General features: G+C 41.1%; 1 protein-coding gene across 2 annotated transcripts; it reads left to right on the top strand.

Annotated features, from left to right (window-relative positions):
• The first annotated feature begins 1,218 nt into the window (after window positions 1–1,218).
• Window positions 1,219–16,013, top strand: ANAPC5 (anaphase promoting complex subunit 5). Of its 2 annotated transcripts, none has more exons than XM_068653955.1 (17): window positions 1,219–1,487; window positions 2,137–2,216; window positions 2,801–2,910; window positions 3,242–3,437; window positions 5,214–5,283; window positions 6,664–6,765; window positions 7,658–7,848; window positions 8,766–8,847; window positions 9,545–9,634; window positions 10,582–10,763; window positions 11,253–11,388; window positions 11,622–11,696; window positions 12,448–12,569; window positions 13,742–13,849; window positions 14,337–14,484; window positions 15,092–15,254; window positions 15,663–16,013. In XM_068653955.1, the coding sequence occupies exons 1-17, from the start codon at window positions 1,284–1,286 to the stop codon at window positions 15,875–15,877; spliced, it is 2,274 nt and encodes a 757-aa protein (XP_068510056.1). In that variant the 5' UTR covers window positions 1,219–1,283; the 3' UTR covers window positions 15,878–16,013. The 2 variants fall into 2 exon arrangements, with proteins under 2 accessions (XP_068510056.1, XP_068510057.1); XM_068653956.1 differs by having other exon boundaries at window positions 5,217–5,283.
• Window positions 16,014–17,115: the final 1,102 nt, after the last annotated feature.

Genomic DNA, 17,115 nt, shown 5'->3' on the forward strand with positions numbered 1-17,115 from the left:
ATTCTTACTAGGAATCATTTTTTTTAATGTAACAGTTTGCAAAATTTTATATTAATGTTGAAATAAAAGTTAATCTCTGGATTTTATCTGGGAATTTCAGACTGGTTGTTACCACGTATAGTAGCAACAGTCATTACAGTAGTCACTTTTTACACCAGAGACACAATACTTTGGGATTACCTTTTGAGAAGGTTTTCAGATTACAGAGTCTCAGTTCAGCAGATTTAGTGCTGCACTAAAATGCAACAGTTCCCAAATCTATGTGCCAGCTATTTCATGCTTCATAACTTCAGGTACGTTACACGGGGGCTTGAGCCTTGTTCTGGTGTGATAAAGGATGACCTTTTCAATTGTGTAAATTAATCTTTAACTTAATATGACCAACATAATCTCTTGCTGCCTATTTACAGGGCTGGTTATTGGGTATTGCGGGTTAATTTAAATGTACTTTAAAAACATATTTTAAACTTTACACAATATACTGTACAACACGCTGAAGGTTTATCAGTTTCATTTGCATGTTGACTTTGGAGAGTTACACAGAAACGTCAGGATTTGGGCCAGATGCGTGTCACTTCCTTTTTACGCCAACTTCTGCAAACACTGACCACAGCATTGGGTCTTTCTTCTCCCGCTGCTCCCTGGCAGCCCATGTTGCTATTTCAGCGTTTCTGCCCAAGCTGTCGTGCTTTGTTTTCAGGAAATACCAGTAAATTAACTTGTATAACCTCACAGCTGTCGCTACTTCCTGCTCTTCACATTCAGATATTATAACAGAAGCTCTTTATATTCAGATATTATAACTAACGAGCATTAGTTCCTGGAGATCTAGGGTCATGCCAGCAGCAACTAACCACAACACCAAGTTTCTTAAATGGAAACGAATCCTAGGAAATTACTCCCGGCTTGATTTGCCTCCTCCTCCTCTCACAGCCCGCAGGCATGAATCCAGAGCAAGTCAACTGAGATCCCTGGGGACACGCAGATGTCTAATAACAGCGGTTTTGGGTTCTCTCGCCAGAAATGGAGCTGTTTTAATAACCGGCTGTTTTATTGGAAGCACGACACCTCAGGGAGGAACCAAAAAGCACCGCCCCCCCCCTCCCGGAACGTCTCCCCGCGGCCCCATCCTCCGGCCGGCCCCTTGGTAGCGGTGCACAACCCCCGCTTCCGATTGGCCGAGGCCCCTCCCACGTGACGGAAGCGGCGGCGGCGATTGGCTGGGCGGGCGCGGGCGGTTGCCTTGACGACGGGGCTGCGGGTGATGGCGGCCGGGCCCCGCCATGGCGAGCGTGCACGAGAGCCTCTACTTCAACCCCATGATGACGAACGGCGTGGTGCACGCCAACGTCTTCGGCATCAAGGACTGGGTCACCCCCTACAAGATGGCGCTGCTCGTGCTCCTCAGCGAGCTGGGCCGCGCCGGCTCGCAGCTCGGCCTGCTGGAGAGGCGGCGCCTCAACAGGCTGCTGCTGCCCCTGCTGCAGGTCGGGGCCGGGCCGGGCCGGAGGGGAAGGGAAGGGAAGGGAAAAGAGAAAAGGAAAGGGGAAGGGGAAGGGAAAAGGAAGGGGAAAGGAAAAGGAAGGGGAAGGGGGCTGCTCCTTGGCATCATGGCCTGTTCAGTTTTGGGCCCCTCAGTACCAGAAGGACATCGAGGCCCAGGAGTGTGTCTGCAGAAGGGCTACGAGGCTGGTGAAGGGTCTGGGACACAAGTCCTGTGAGGAGCGGCTGAGGGAACTGGGGGGGTTTGGTCTGGGGAAGAGGAGGAACAGGAGAGACCTCATTGCTCTCTGTAGCTACCTGAAAGGAAACTGTGGGGAGCTGGGGGTCAGCCTCTTGTCGCGGATTACGTGTGGTAGGACTAGAGGGAAAGGCCTGATGTTGCGCCAGGGGAGGTTCAGGTTGGAAATGAGAAGACATTTCTTCTCAGAAGGCGCAGTCAGGTGTTGGGACGGGTTACCCAGGGAGGTGGTGGCATCACCATCTCTGGGTGTGTTTGAGGAGAGGTTGGATGTGCTGCTTAGGGACATGGTTTAATGGTTGACATTGGTGGTAGGGGAAAGGTTGTACCAGATGATCTTGAAGGCCTTTTCCAACCCTAGTGATTCTATGATTCTGTGTCGCTGTCCTCCCCAGGGTCCTGACATGCCGCTGTCACGACTGCGCAAGGCCATCGAGGAGTCATGCCCACACCTGGCCAGCTCTGTGCACATCAGGTGGGTGCCAGGCCTTGGCAGGCAGGGAGCTGCCCAGGGCAGGCACTAAGTGGTGCCACAGCTGGGGCATTCCTGCACTCTCACATCAGCCCCACTGTCTTTTGATAACCTCTCTGCCCATGTTTACGTACCAAGTTGAAAGGGCCGTTTGTCCAGAGTGAAAACATGCTTCTGCAGCTTTCCTAGTTGTCACAAACAAGTTCTGAAAGGCACACAAATCAAGCATTGAGGAAATCTAGTTTAATCAAGTCTCTATGATAGAAACCACTTGTTTCAACATTAGTTAATTCAGAAAATGACAGCTTTAAAATCAGTATTTTTTTTGATTCCTAATTTTTGTCAGAGTAAAAATCCCTTCTGTTTGTTCTCTTTATTACAATAGCAGTTTAAAAAAAATCTGATCATTAATTAGATTCTTATTAAAATTGAATGTGTTTTGATTTTATTCATTATGTAAAAACCTTCTGGACATAATGAACTAGCTGCCTTTTGGATCTGTCAGTGCTTATTCATCTATACCTGAAATAGAGGAATATTATTTGATGTATAATGTTTAAATCCTATTTTTTTTTTTCCCTTTTTAGGTTGAAACTTATGGCAGAAGGAGAACTGAAAGATATGGAACAATTTTTTGATGACCTTTCAGATTCATTTTCTGGGACAGAGCCAGAAGTTCATAAAACAAGTGTAGTAGGTAACTAGCTATTGTCTGTAAGCTGTAGTTGATATGATAGTTGTTATTGAAGGAATTCACTCAAGATACAACTTTGTAACCAATAATTTTCCACAATCTGCAGTTCTTGCTGCTGTTAATTGTTCTGCGATCAGATAATCTGTGAGCTTTGCCACTTAATTAATTAGAGATTTATACTGAGCAGACCTGAATTTTATCAATTGGTAGGCTGAGATGAGACACTTAAGCTAAATTAAATAGTGCAATTTAAGGTTATTACACTGATTTGTAGTCTTCTCTGAATCGGGAACCTTACCTAAAGGTGTCATAACACAGATGTTTTCCTTTGCAGGCCTATTTCTGCGCCATATGATCTTGGCATACAATAAGCTTTCCTTTAGTCAGGTCTATAAACTTTACACCGCACTTCAGCAGTATTTTCAAAATGATGAGAAAAAAAGTGGAATTGATGAGAATGATATGGAGCTGACGAATACAGAAGAACAGGAGGGGAAAATGGAGAAAGAAGAACTTGATGCACCTCTAAGGTGATATATTAATACGTTAAGTCTTTCCCACTTCTGTCAGTAAATTAGTTGCATTTTGGACTGCTTCTGTACACATCAGAGCAAACTGAGGCTTTGTCCAGGTCAAGCTTCTACTCCTGTTAAAGTTCTCAAAGTCCATGGATGCTCATCTGTGGCTGTCCTATCACAAATGCCACATTACAATCTGGGATAATTTAATTTTAGTGCAAGTGGACAAGTTATATGAACTTCAGCTGCAGTATTGAGATGTAGTGTACCGTAAAGTCGTATTAGCTCATATCCAACTTAGAGCAGGATGTCGCCGATTTGTCTAATGCATAAAGTTTAGGTCAAGGCCAAAACTTAAGAATATTGGCTTAAAAATGTATGAACAGTATTTTTGCTGAAGAAGTGATTATCATAGTAATCTGATCTTGTTGATTTTTTTTTTTTTTTTTAGCCCTGTGTGTACAGATCACAGAGCTTGTGCTGATGTTGTTGGTTTGCAGTTACTCAACTTCGAATGCTTATTGTAGTTCAGCAATACACGCTGAATCTGGTTTCTTTCCTGTAGCAGCTGCTTACTCTTTTCTGCACAGATAATGTTAAAATACCTAATGTTAAATGTTAAATATTATGTTTAAAATACCGATTTGCTTGAGGAGGAGGGGAAGAAAGGGGAAGTAATGTCACCTTTGTATTCAGAAAGTTCTGTCTTTATATTACTGATGAAGTTTAAGGCATGTGAAGAGGAGGTATCCAGCTGTGTGTGTTTTTTTGTTTTTTTTTTCTCTCCTGGAGCCTAGTGCACTCTGGCCGAGTTGGGTGGCCTCCCCGTTTCCGTGGTGCCACCCTGTGGTATCATTTGTAAATGGCAGCAGTTGTGCTCGCTCTCAGAAGATGGCGGTGCCCCATTCTCACGCTCACACAGGGAATTGCAGCCTAAAGGCCAGATGCTGCCCATTTTCCTTCTGTACAGCCCACTGCTGAATGATTCTTCCCTGGTTATGCTAGGGTGTGATGTGCTAAAGCTGTAGGAAAGAGCACTGCTGCTTCCAGCAAGGAAATATTCTTCTTTGAGGAAAAATTAAGCTTAATATTTTGGTTTCTCTTTTTGCTTTTCTCCAAATAAAAGTAATAACATTTATTTAAATCAAAGATGTATGGGAGGCATTGCACTCACTAAAATGTTACACTGTAAGAATAATCCTCAAAGTATTTTGTGTATCCATTTACCTAAAATGTGCTTTTAAAATTGTCTTCAGATAAGCTCATGCTTGGGCATGCTCTGCTGCAGCTTGAGTCAGTTAACAATTTTGGAGTCTTGCTTTATGCTGTAGCTGTTGTCTTTCCATGGAATGAACTTTGGGCTGCTTTGCAGAGCAGCTGTTTTCTGGAGTGATGTATGTGGTGAAAGTGCCAGTTTATTTCTTTGTGAATATCTTTAGAAAAAAAGGAAGAAAAAAAAAAAGGAGCTAGACATTTAAGTATATCACCACAAATCTTGTATCTGCTGTGTTTTTGTTTTTTCTTAAATACATGTGTGTTTGGGGTAACATTCATACTGACCACAGTCTGTGCAGGCTGAAGATTGCAACTAAACAGTGTAAAATCACTTGGATTGTTAAGTTTGATGTGGTGGATTTTATTCTGTATTATTTTTTCTCCTTTTATTTTCCTTTTGTGCTGCTGAGCTCTGCTATCTCATAAAAATTCATAAAGCAAAAGTATGGAGTGTCTGATAAAAAGTATTTTCTCTATTTCATTGCCATTGTTTCTAACTAGAGTGCTTTTTAGCAGGGAAGAAGAGGTATCTTGCAGTGGGCCTCTTTCCCAGAAACAAGCAGAGTATTTTCTTTCTCAGCAGGTATGTTAGTTCTGAATGAAGTTGAGTAAATGATCTGTAAGATGATCTTCACCTTCGTTTTTATCCACAGTGTCAAAATGATGTGTTTTTATATCTGTTAAAGGTTTGTTAATTATCTCAAATGTAGTTGCTTAGTATGAGCACTTGGGGTTAGAATTGTTTCATCTAAGCATGTACACCAGATGATGATATTTGATTTGGAGAAGGTCACTTCTGTTCTGACTGCTTGCTTCAAATGTGCTGTCTGCTAAATGTGCAATGTTGTTGGTTATTCCAGCTGGTAAATACAAAAAGGAGCAAAAATACACATGGGCACCATTGTTAGTAAATGCGCTGCGTGCTTATAATCGTTTGCTAATAAAATAAAATAACATAATATGTACTGTTTCATACGCGTTTAAAAAGCTCAAAGTGACTTCTCAATACCACTAGGACCTTTACTTTTAAGGGTTGTTGAATCCAGCAGCCTGACTGCAGCAAGATTCTGCAGCTCCACGCCCCCTGGTGCAACCAGTGGTAAGGCTGAACATTACCTGCTACCCCAGTTCCCTCTGGCTGCTCAGGTTGAAGGTCCGTTAGGGGAAACGTGTGCATACTTGCACCCTTGCTCTCTTAATCCTGCCAGCAGCTGAGCTTCAACACTCAGTTTATCAAGTAACTGGCACCTGGATTGCCCTGTGTCTAGTTCTGGCACAGGCACGCAGAGCCCTGCAATCCAGCTCCAGTTGCTGGCACTCTAGCTGCCTTATACACATGTGCATGTGGAATGGACTCACTACTCATCCAGGAGTAGTTAGAAGTGAGATTAATTGAGAAGACAAGACAATTATGATTTACGGATTTTTTTTTACCTGTGTGTATAACAAACATTTTCTCTCCTAATTAGAATATTGTGGAGGAATCAGATGCTTAGGACGGTTCTGAAATGTGAAGTCCTTTTATTATTCACTAATGCTTATTCCTGTCAATAGATCATTAATTTTGCTTATCAATTGATCTACTTCCTAAAGCAAAATATGGATTCACTTTTGCTTAGTTTGGTTTCCTGATTGTTTTTTGTTCGTGAAAGAAGCGTGTAATTCCAGTGAGCAATGTGCTGTACTAGTTCTTAAAAAGGAAACTTAAAATTCTTTAAGTACCTTTGAACAGTCATTTGAATAAGCTTTTATTTTACTCAGTCTCTCTGATCTCTGGAAAGTGAATGCTGTAATATAGGATAGAATAAAACTGCCACGGATGTTTCAGTGTCATAATAGAGCTGTTCTGAAATCTTCTTTAACGCTTTCTCTAGAGATGACAGAGAAAATGACAATCATGTATCAAAATGTATTCCTAATGCTCCACTTTGAGTTACTTAGCATTGGTTTCATTTTTTTCCAGGCTTCTTTACTAAAGAACGATGAAACAAAGGCTCTTACTCCAGCATCATTACAAAAGGAATTGAACAACTTGTTAAAATTTAATCCAGACTTTGCTGAAGCAGTAAGTGTCTTTTTCTTCATCCGAAATGGTTTTAAAGGGATTTCTTCATATCTCTAGGATGGGATTATTTGGGAGTATTTTATTCTATATTGAAACATAAGCAGATGATGAAAATGTGAGCAAGTTCCATGTAAATGTTTAGTAATTCAGACCGAAACTCCTGAAGGTACTGAAACCTCAATTAAGCTAAGTACTTAACAACATGTCTGGCTTTATGCATAGAAATAATCCTCTTAATTTTGGTGGGTCTGTGTCAGTGCATTCTTATTGAACTAAATCTAAAACTTTTCCTCAAAAATGTCAGGCCTCATACTTACATAGATTAAAAACTAGCATTGGGTGGAATACCTGCTGATTTTGATTTTTGATGTTCACTTCACTTCTGGAGCTTAGCTGCAATTTACAGTGAAAGCAACACACAGCTCATGTTGAGAGTTGGTTCGAGACCTGCACTGCAAGCGTTTGCCTTGTTCCTAGAGAACTTACTCTTGAGCAGGTGCCTTTCTTCCTGCACAACATTTGGAAGCCGTGTTCATGCTTCTGAGCACCTTCTTGAGTGCAGACACAGTAGGAGTTGTGCCTCCATTCCCACTCAGCACATAAATATAGTCATTCTGCCTATGCAGATGTCTTGGGCTGGGTAGAATAATTCTCATGGCCTGATCTTGGAAAATACTGTTAGGAGAATGACCAGTTTTATTCATGAATTAGAGAAGTTCTGTACATTTAATTGCATCAGTATCATTGTGACTTCTGGTCAGCACTTTCCTGGCCATATCTATTGCTTCATGGTTGCACTTGCTGGGCAGTAAGAAGACACATGGTAAGTATAAACCAAAACTTTGTTTTAATAGCTCCATATAGTTAAAACTGATTTTGTTTCAATTTTTAGCATTATTTAAGCTACTTAAACAGTCTCAGAGTGCAAGATGTCTTCAGTTCAACGCACAGCCTTCTTCATTATTTTGACCGTTTAATTCTCACTGGAGCAGAAAGCAAAAGCAACGGGGACGAAGGTTATGGTCGGAGTCTGAGATATGCTGCTCTGAATCTAGCTGCGCTGCACTGCCGCTTTGGCCATTAGTAAGTCAAAATGTTGTACTGCACACATAAAATTCATCTCACTGCATCCCATAAGTACTGATGGATAGGCCTTCAGTTCGTTTTGAAAATCTCTTTGAGAGAAGGGACTTGTCTAATTTGATAGCAGCTATAGTTGGCTTGGAATTTTCTTGTAATCCTGATTTGTTTTGGTTTGTTTTTATTTTGACATTTATTTGGTTTCCATAATAACCGGGCCATTTACAGCACGGTGAGAGTTGACATTTGTCTGCGTCCGGTTGTGACCATTTCCTAGGGATTTAAGTTCTCCATTGCTACATTTCCATGACCTCAGAAAGGTCAGTGGACATAAGTGCTTATTTCCAACTATATTCCCAAGAAAGTACAGTTGTTCTTTTGTTATATTCAAATCAATATAGAGCTGATCATCTGGAAGAAGAATAATTAAAGAAAAAGCCATTTAGGAGATGCATATTTTTAAAAAGCTGTAGCGGTGGTTGTTATTTTATTGATAAAGCTGGCTCACCTATCTCCATGTACAGTTTTCATTTATTGGCTGCTTCCTGGATGAATCCTGTAAAAGGACTGGAGATGGAAAGGAGATAAGAAAAATTAATGACCATTATTTCTATATAGGGAGATACTTAATGTTGCCCCTGTTCAAACACTAATTTGGCACTTTGGCAGGTACACAGGTTTGAAAGCCTGCTTAGGGGTTACAGTTGCATTTTTGTAGTGGCTTGCAGATGCCATCATGCTCATTAGCCTTGGGTCTAGAATATGTTGCTGGACCGCTAGGCTTTGCCGTTCAGTCTTTTAAATCAGTTTTCTTCTGAGTGCGATATGCATAATTTAGATCAGTATTCCTCTGTGGTGTTGTAATGCTGTATTTTAAGCATGGTGGTGATCCTAATACGTTCTTTTTTGTTTGCTGATAGTCAACAAGCTGAACTTGCGCTTCAGGAAGCCATCCGAATTGCACAGGAGTCTAACGATCATGTTTGCTTGCAGCACTGCCTGGTAAGATAGCCATGTTGAAACAGAGGTTAAGTCACCTTTGTCTGTTACCTCAGCCTTTGAACTGTTGCAGAACTACTCTTACTCTAAAATTTTGTCAAGCGGATCAATAATTTGAAGGTGACTGTCCCGCAGTGGGGTGATGTTTTTAGCAGATGGGTCACCAGGAGCAACAAACACTGGAGTGTAGGGAGATCACAGGACAGTTTTGTTGTGACTCGGGTTTACTTCCTTAAACAGGAATTGTGATCCCAGAGTTACTCAGTACTAAGCTCAAAGTTTAGTCTGATGTGCTTTAAAGAGCTGAAGTATTTCATAAACTTTCTTCTTACTGTCTTCTGGATTTTCACAGAGTTATCCTCCTTTTCAGCAAACAAAAAGGAGGAAGGGAAGACTTAATTTTCTCTCTATTTTTTTCTGTAATGAACATCAGTACTGTAATGAGAGAGAATCTCTGCAACCAAACTCTGGAGGTGCTGCATTCCACAATTGACTGTATAATGGGTTTCTGTGCATTACTCTGAAACCTCCAGTATTGACTCTAGTATTCTCAGGCCTGTGCCCAGCCAGGCTAGAGTTCTGATATATTTTGGTGATTCCAGAGTTCTCATGCATTCCGTGCAATGCTGTAAAATGTGTTCCACAAAATGCTGTAGCAATCAGCTATTTGCAGTGACATTTTAACTTTTTCCCTTACTAGAGCTGGTTATACATCTTGGAACAGAAGATATTTGATAGCTGTGTTCTGCTGGAGCACTCAGTAAACAAATCTTTACACTTTGGTTTGCCTGTAAGTCTGTTTCATTTATCCTTAACTGTATTCTAAAACCTTCATACGGGAGTGAAGGGGTGTATGCATGGTAGGTTTTTGTTTGTTTGTTTTTTTGGGGATGGTCAAAATTATTAATACAAAATACGTAATTAAATTTAAACCAACCTATTTTATACTCCAAAATCTACCTGTTTCTATTATTTTGACTCTTTATATTAACAACCAGAATTTAGTTGCTTTATTGTGAGTGCATTATCACAAGGCATACTGTTTTTCCTTCTGCCTTGTTTGTTTTTCAGGCAGGAGAACTGTGGCCACTAACCTGGCCCTATGCACCATTTAGGTCCATAATGCAATCTCCTGGTGCTCAAGGGAGGTTCTTATGCCTCAGCCTTCCCTGAAATTCAGTGCTGATACCTCTGACAGGGCTTTGAACGCATTTACTTGTATGGCTCTGTCCCAGCTGTGAAATCTTGTATGGTAGCTCTCCCCTTAGATGGTTTTATGCCCTGTATCAATTGCTGTTTTCCCCAAGATCTGCAACCTCTTTGAATTGTTCTAAAAGGAACTAAACTGCTGATGTTGGGAGATGAAAGCAGACATGGCTATTTGGTGGGGAAGGGGAGGAAAGGCTCAATGTTTTCACAGCTGTTTCATCACTGGAGAAATCCAGGTACAAGTCCAGTCATCCTCTTTAAGACTCCTGTGTGGAGGAGTGGAAATTACCTTTCACATCTATCAAACTGGCATTCATGTATGTGTGGGTGTGTGTAAGTGTGTATTTAAAGAAATGCCTGGAGCAGTGTTCCTTTGTCTGTGCTGAATAACATCACATCTTTTTCTTTGGGATTTTTTTCTTAATTTATAACTTGCTCTGATGTAGTTCACAGGTGTAGTGCGTAGCTATCATCTATCATCTTTCAATGACTTTCTTTTATGTTGTTTTTTTTTTCCCCTCTTCCCAGTACCTTGCTTCCCTGGGAATACAATCTTTGGTTCAGCGAAGAGCTTTTGCAGGAAAGGCTGCCAACAAACTAATGGATGCCTTAAAAGATTCTGATCTGTTGCACTGGAAGCACAGCTTGTCAGAGCTTATTGATATTAGTATAGCACAGAAGACTGCCATTTGGAGATTATATGGCCGCAGGTATTTCATTTCTTTTCAACTCTTGGGTGAGCTCACTGTACTTGGTAGCACATAATGCATTCTGAGTTATTTATATAGATGTAACAAGTGACTGTGTCTCTCCAGTGCACTAAAATATAGCAATCAGATAGCGATTTGATATAGGCTGGGTTCAATTATTTCCATTTCCTTGTGTTCATTCAAAAATCATACTGGAGAAGAGATTGAGTTTGCATTTAGTAGTGGCAAATAGTGCATAAGTCATTCCCATGTCCCCATTTTCAGCATCACTGTGCTTGGACCATGTGCAGCTTTTGGTTGGTAGCATTGAATGTGCTTGCATAGTCTAGAGTTCCTGGGTAGCAGTTGTTTTACAAGTTTGCATTCTCCCCCAGGCCACTGGCTTACCCCGAAAATCAGTCTGTAGACCACAGTCATAACAAGACTCTAGATTAAAAAAATGGTGGTTGGTTGTTGCTTGAAAGCTAAAAGATGTTTCTCTTGCTCAAGCACCATGGCACTTCAACAAGCCCAGACATTGCTGAGCATGAACAGTCTGGAGGCTGTGAATGTGGGCGTTCAGCAGAATAACACGGAGTCCTTTGCTGTAGTATTGTGTCACCTGGCTGAGCTGCATGCAGAGCAGGTGAGTTTTATGGCTAGTCGCACAAAAAGTCATTTGGTTGAGAGGATGTGTGGGTGGTGTTGACAGAGAGTGCGAGACTTGAATCATGTTTTCTTCTGCCTTTAATGTCTGTATTAGGAACAAAGAAAATAAAGGGCTTTTACCTGGCGAGTTCTTGCCATGAAGGTTGGGTCGAAATCAAGGGGAGCAGTGCTTTCCTTGGTCTGTTTATCAGTGCTGTTTTTCTGTTACAGGGATACTTTGCAGCTGCTTCTGAAATACTGAAACATCTAAAGGAGAGATTCCCTCCCAATAGCCAGCATGCACAGGTAGAATATATACGATTTAGCCTGTAACTTGCATAACTGTTACACAATAGGACCTGAATTCATACCCTCTTTACTCTGGATGCTTTGGGGTATATGTTTGCTGATCTCATTTGGCTCATGACCCCTCCCGAAGCCACATAGCATAAACTCTTCTGCAAAAGCGTGAAGAAGAAGCCTTTGTTTTAATTGCCTCCTAAGAAAAGGCTGATTAAATAGAACTGTAACAGAGGAATATACATCTGCTTCATGAGCACACACAGGAATCAAATGGTCTACGTCAATTTGGAGCTTCAAAGTACTGTTTAATTAGTGGTAATTATTTTGATATATTACACTCCAGAAATAACTGAGAAGAGGCTGTTTTTGTGCAACACTGGGAAACATTAATATGTCAGTCTAAAAGGCACTATTTATTTTACAGTGTTTAAGATTCTATTAAATTTAGCTTGGTCCTTCTCTTTTTGTTATAGAACAAGTCTACTATTTTAAAGTAATAGTAATGGTTTTAAAGCTTTTTTTTTTTTTTACTTAAAATATTGTCAAATAGGTGAACTGTGCCATTGAAACACTACTCCAGGCCTAAGCATTTCTGTTGAGGACTGTAATTTAAAAAATACAGTAATTGGACAGTCGAGTTAGTTGTGTCTAGACATAAATATCCACGGGGGAAATAAAAATTAAGTTCTAACTTGGGGTTAGACAGTGAGCAGGTGCAACTTCTAAAACATGTTCCTGGATGTTCTTTGTTTAGCTTTGGATGCTGTTTGATCAAAAAATACAGTTTGAAAGAGCCATGAATGATGGCAGATACCATATAGCAGATTCTCTTGTAGCAGGAATTACAGCACTTAGTAGCATTGAAGGAGTATACAGGTAAGAAATCGTGAATCCGCATATGTTTGCAGGTGTATCCCGTGAAGATAATGAAAAACGTAGCAAAATGGTTGCTGGCAATCACGTGTGTTTGTATTCTTCCCTTTCCAGAGTTAATTACAGTCGTGTTGTCTAATGTGTAGTGCTTATTCCATTACAGTATATCCTGTAATCATCATTTCTAGTTGTTTCTCTGGACGTTCTAAGAACGGGAATAGCACCGGTGAATTTCTTGTTGTTTTAGCGCTGTAGATCTGGCCTGAGAACACAAAATATTTCTTCAAAATTTGCCATGGTAGCTGTAGTCAAACCTGAGCACTATGCAAAATTTTATAAAAAGACAGATCTAAGGGACCTAAGGCCAAATCTCAACTCTGCTACAGTAAGAGCTTGAGTTATGTCTTCATCTGTGTCCTAGTTTCTACATCCGCAAAATGGGACAATACTTTTTTTTTTCTGTCACCTCGATTTGTTCTCGTTTCTGAATGGAAACGTTAGAATAGGGTTAAAACTTGTTATTTGCTGAGCATGAAGACAGTTTGCTGTTGAAATCAATTTCTTGTTGTTTTGCAATGAGGCAAAACACCTAAAAACATAGCCGGTGCCAGTAAGCCGGAAGATCGTTATTCAAGCTGTGGGACCTGATGCTTGTCCTTCTGGAACTGGACTGTCTTACTTCCCTGATCTTTAAATATAGCACTCAGTATATGGGTTTGGGGTGTTTTTACACATCCCCTACAGCTATGTATTTGTTTTTTTTATTTCCCTGTTCTCACTCTTTCCCTCTCGCTCCGTGTCCTTGTTAGCTTATGCCAATTTTAGCTACCTTACATCATACCTGTTTTTCATCCACAAATAATTACTTCTGCTTTCCAGTTTGCATGCCCTCCCACTTCTGCTGCCTCTTTGGCCTTTGTTTTTGGCAATCCCTATTTTCTATCTAAAGCTGTTTCTTGAGTTTGATCCTTTCTGCTGTGAGTTGTCCAGCAGTCAGAGCTACTTGGTTTTCCCTCTGCCTCTGTGCATAGCACGAACATGCTTTGTCAGAGTGCTGTTCTGCTGTCACAAGAAACAGAGGTCACAAAATAAAGACCTGTTTTACCATGTTCTGAAGAGCAGATTTGTGTTTAAAATATTTATATATCAGTGATGTTTTCTTTCTACCACGGCAGAAAAGCCATTGTATTGAAAGCCCAAAATCAAATGTCAGAGGCGCACAAACTCTTGCAGAAACTGTTGATCCACTGCCAGAAAATCAAGAACACTGAGATGGTGATTAGGTAAGAATGCTTCATTTTCAGAGTATTAAAGCTACTTCGCAGTGGTTAGAATCAGCCACTTCAATTTGTCTGTGTTCGGACTTCACCAGTCCTCAGGTTACCTAAAATGATTTGGAGATTGTGAAATAATTATTTCATTTGTTAAACATGGTATAGAGGAATCCTCAAAATATCACGGAATTGAAACCTAGCACCACGTTATATATGTTTATGTAACCTAAAAGGTATTAAATGCTTGCAAAATGAATAATAAGAAGAAACATGAATGTAACTGTGCCTTCGTGCCAACCTTCAGAGTAGTTAATGTTATTTCATCTTTGTAAGGAGGTGGGATTTCCTCTTAAGGGTGCAATTTAAGTTTATTGTATGTACAGTAATGTAGTTCATAATAAAATCAATACTGTTACGGATGGAGTAATTGGGAAACAAGTGGCCGTGTTTCATCAAAAGAAAACAGTTTATAGTTCTCTCCTTCTCTGTTGATTAGCGTACTGCTGTCAATAGCAGAGCTCTACTGGAGGTCTTCATGCCACACCATAGCCTTGCCTGTTCTACTGCAGGCTCTGGCCCTCTCTCGAGAATATAGTCTACAGTATTTGGCTTCTGAGACTGTGCTGAACTTGGCTTTCTCCCAGGTAGGTTTGATTTGTGTTTTCACAGGGCTGTGTGGCAACATTTTTGCTGGGGATCTGGGTACAGTTTTCACTCCTGTGAGATTTAAGACCATAACCTTGTCGGAATTAAATTATTGGTACTGATGAAGTACATTCTAAATGTAAAATCTTTTGGGGAAGCTAATAAAAGTCGAGTTCCGTGTGTATCGGTAAGATGGGTAGCTATTGTATATACTTAAGCAGGCAAGCATAAATTGGCCCTGCCTTCATTTCTCCAGTTGTTATTTTTATGCTGTTTTTTCAGCTTTCTAGTAGCACAGTTTGGCATGTGCCTGAATTAAAAATAATGCTGGTACCGGAGTTCAGTTACACTGTTTATTCTGAGCTGGCAGGGACCTGGTTGTCAGCACTGACTGGAGGACCCATGCCTAATCATTCCAGATAGTAGTTCATGTCTCCTAGTAAGTTTTGATTTACAAGAAGATTGTGGGGAAGAAAATGACGTCCTTGTCTGTAGCATTGCTGTGTTGGAAACAGATGTGGCTTTTGTGGCTTATTCTGGTCTTCACAGAAGGTCATGATCTCACCAGTAGATTCCAGCATTAGACAAGCAAAGTTTCTCTTTCAGCTGATCCTTGGCATTCCTGAACAAGCCCTGAATATTTTGCATATGGCAATTGAACCTGTCTTGGCCCATGGAGCTGTACTGGACAAAGGCTGTGCCATGTTCCTGGTGGCCAAGTGTCAGGTGGCTTCGGCAGCTTCCTACGCTCAACAGAAGAAGATTGAAGGTAATGTGAAGAGTTAACTCTTCCCCACTGAAACTGTGCTCAGTTGAGAGATACAAACCAGGGCATATGTTGGAGTCCTGCTACATAATCACCATTAATGAAGTTTAAACGATATAGTGGAGTGTATTACCTGGTAATCAGATAGGAGAATTAATTTGGAATTAGTTGTTCAACAGATGCAGTGTTTATAACAGCAAGTTGTTTATGCGGTTTATCTGCGTGCTTCAACACCCGTATTTTGCAGCAAAGGTTGAATAACAGACACTAGCTGAAGGACCATGTTGCTAAGACACAAACTGTTTTGAAAAGCTGAGGAATTTATAATTGGGCTCCTTAGAATGGAGCTGCATTGCTCGGAGTTGTTGTTGTGTTATTTTCTTAAGTATGACTGTCCCACCTTTCTCACAGCTTTGGAATCCGCTATTCTGAATCTAAATGAAGCTAAGACTTACTTTGCCAAAGTGGACTGCAAAGAACAGCTCAGAGATGTTCTCTACTTCCAAGCCCGGCTGTTCCACACCCTAGGCAAGACCCAGGAAAGGAATAAATGTGCCATGTTGTTCCGTCAGTTGCACCAGGAACTGCCTGCACATGGTGTCCCCTTGATAAATGCATTCAAGTGACGCATTTAAAGATGAGATTTGTTTGTTTTCCACTTTTTCTTTTTTTTTTTTTTTTTTTTTTTACAAATGTCTTTTTACTATATTCAGTCATTTGTGTTTCAGAATAACTGCCAATAAATCATGGTCTTCTATGGAACATGCTTGTACTTTCTTTGCAATGACGTAGGGGAAAACATGGGTTTTCACCCATTTTGCTTCTCTTCTGTGCTTGAAATTAAGAATTGAAAGGGGGGGAAAAAAGAAAGGACTCCTGACCGCATTACAGACATGCTGTGGGGAGCAGCACTGTCGTGATGAAATCTCTCAGTGACGTTTTCAGAATCAGTGCTGCCCTTATGAACACCGGGGTACAAAAATAGTGAAAAACGTAGGTGAGGCTTCTTTGTGCTCAGTTTAAGTGGTATGGACTGGGGAGTCTCATGTGAAATGCTTTCCTTTCCTTGTGCTTAACCTGTCCATCGTCTGTGTAGCTCTGTAGACATGGATGGTGCTGGCAGAAGGGGAAAACAGGATTCAGTTGGAAGGCTTTAATGGTACAAAGTCCCGGTACTGTTGCGTTAGGCACATCCTTGTGCAAAGAGTGGCTCAGAAAAGGAAAATGTGCAAACAAGAGCCTTAGCTCAGCTGAACTACGTTTACTGTGTGTGTTCTTCCTTAGGTGCTGGCTGTAACTTACCTGTGCTGGTTTTATCTGTGGATGACCGAGGACCGCAACTAACTCAGTATCTGATCCGTTGCCACTGACTGTAAGCAATTAAATCCTTGTCTGGGGGGGAAAAAACAATTCGGATGCCATGTGGGATTTCATGGGCAGGTGGGATTGCACTGGTGTGAGTGCAAATGTGTGTGCTGAGTGAACCCTGAGCACTGGGCTGCTGCTGGTCCCTTCTGCTGGTACATCCTTACACCCCACTGCTGTACAAAGCTGAACCTCCTGGTTGTAAAGGCGGACAGGTACCGTGCCAGGAAGCGCTCCGTTAAGCCGTGGGGCTGGAAGCGATGAGAAAGCAGCTTTGGGACCAAACCTGCCTCTGCTGGAGCCCTGCCAGGTGAGGCAGGATGATAATAATAATAATAATTTAGCCGTATTTATTAAAATGAAAAGTGGCCCGTGCTCCCTGAGCGATGCTGGAGCCCCTTGGGCCGAGGCCCGTTTGCAAACCCCGTGTGGGGACAGAGAGGAGGCCGAGCTGGGGACCCCCACATAAATAAATAAATAAAATAATATTAAAAAAAAA

This window comes from Anas acuta, chromosome 17 (assembly GCF_963932015.1).
Source record: "Anas acuta chromosome 17, bAnaAcu1.1, whole genome shotgun sequence".
Taxonomy (NCBI): Eukaryota; Metazoa; Chordata; class Aves; order Anseriformes; family Anatidae; genus Anas; species Anas acuta.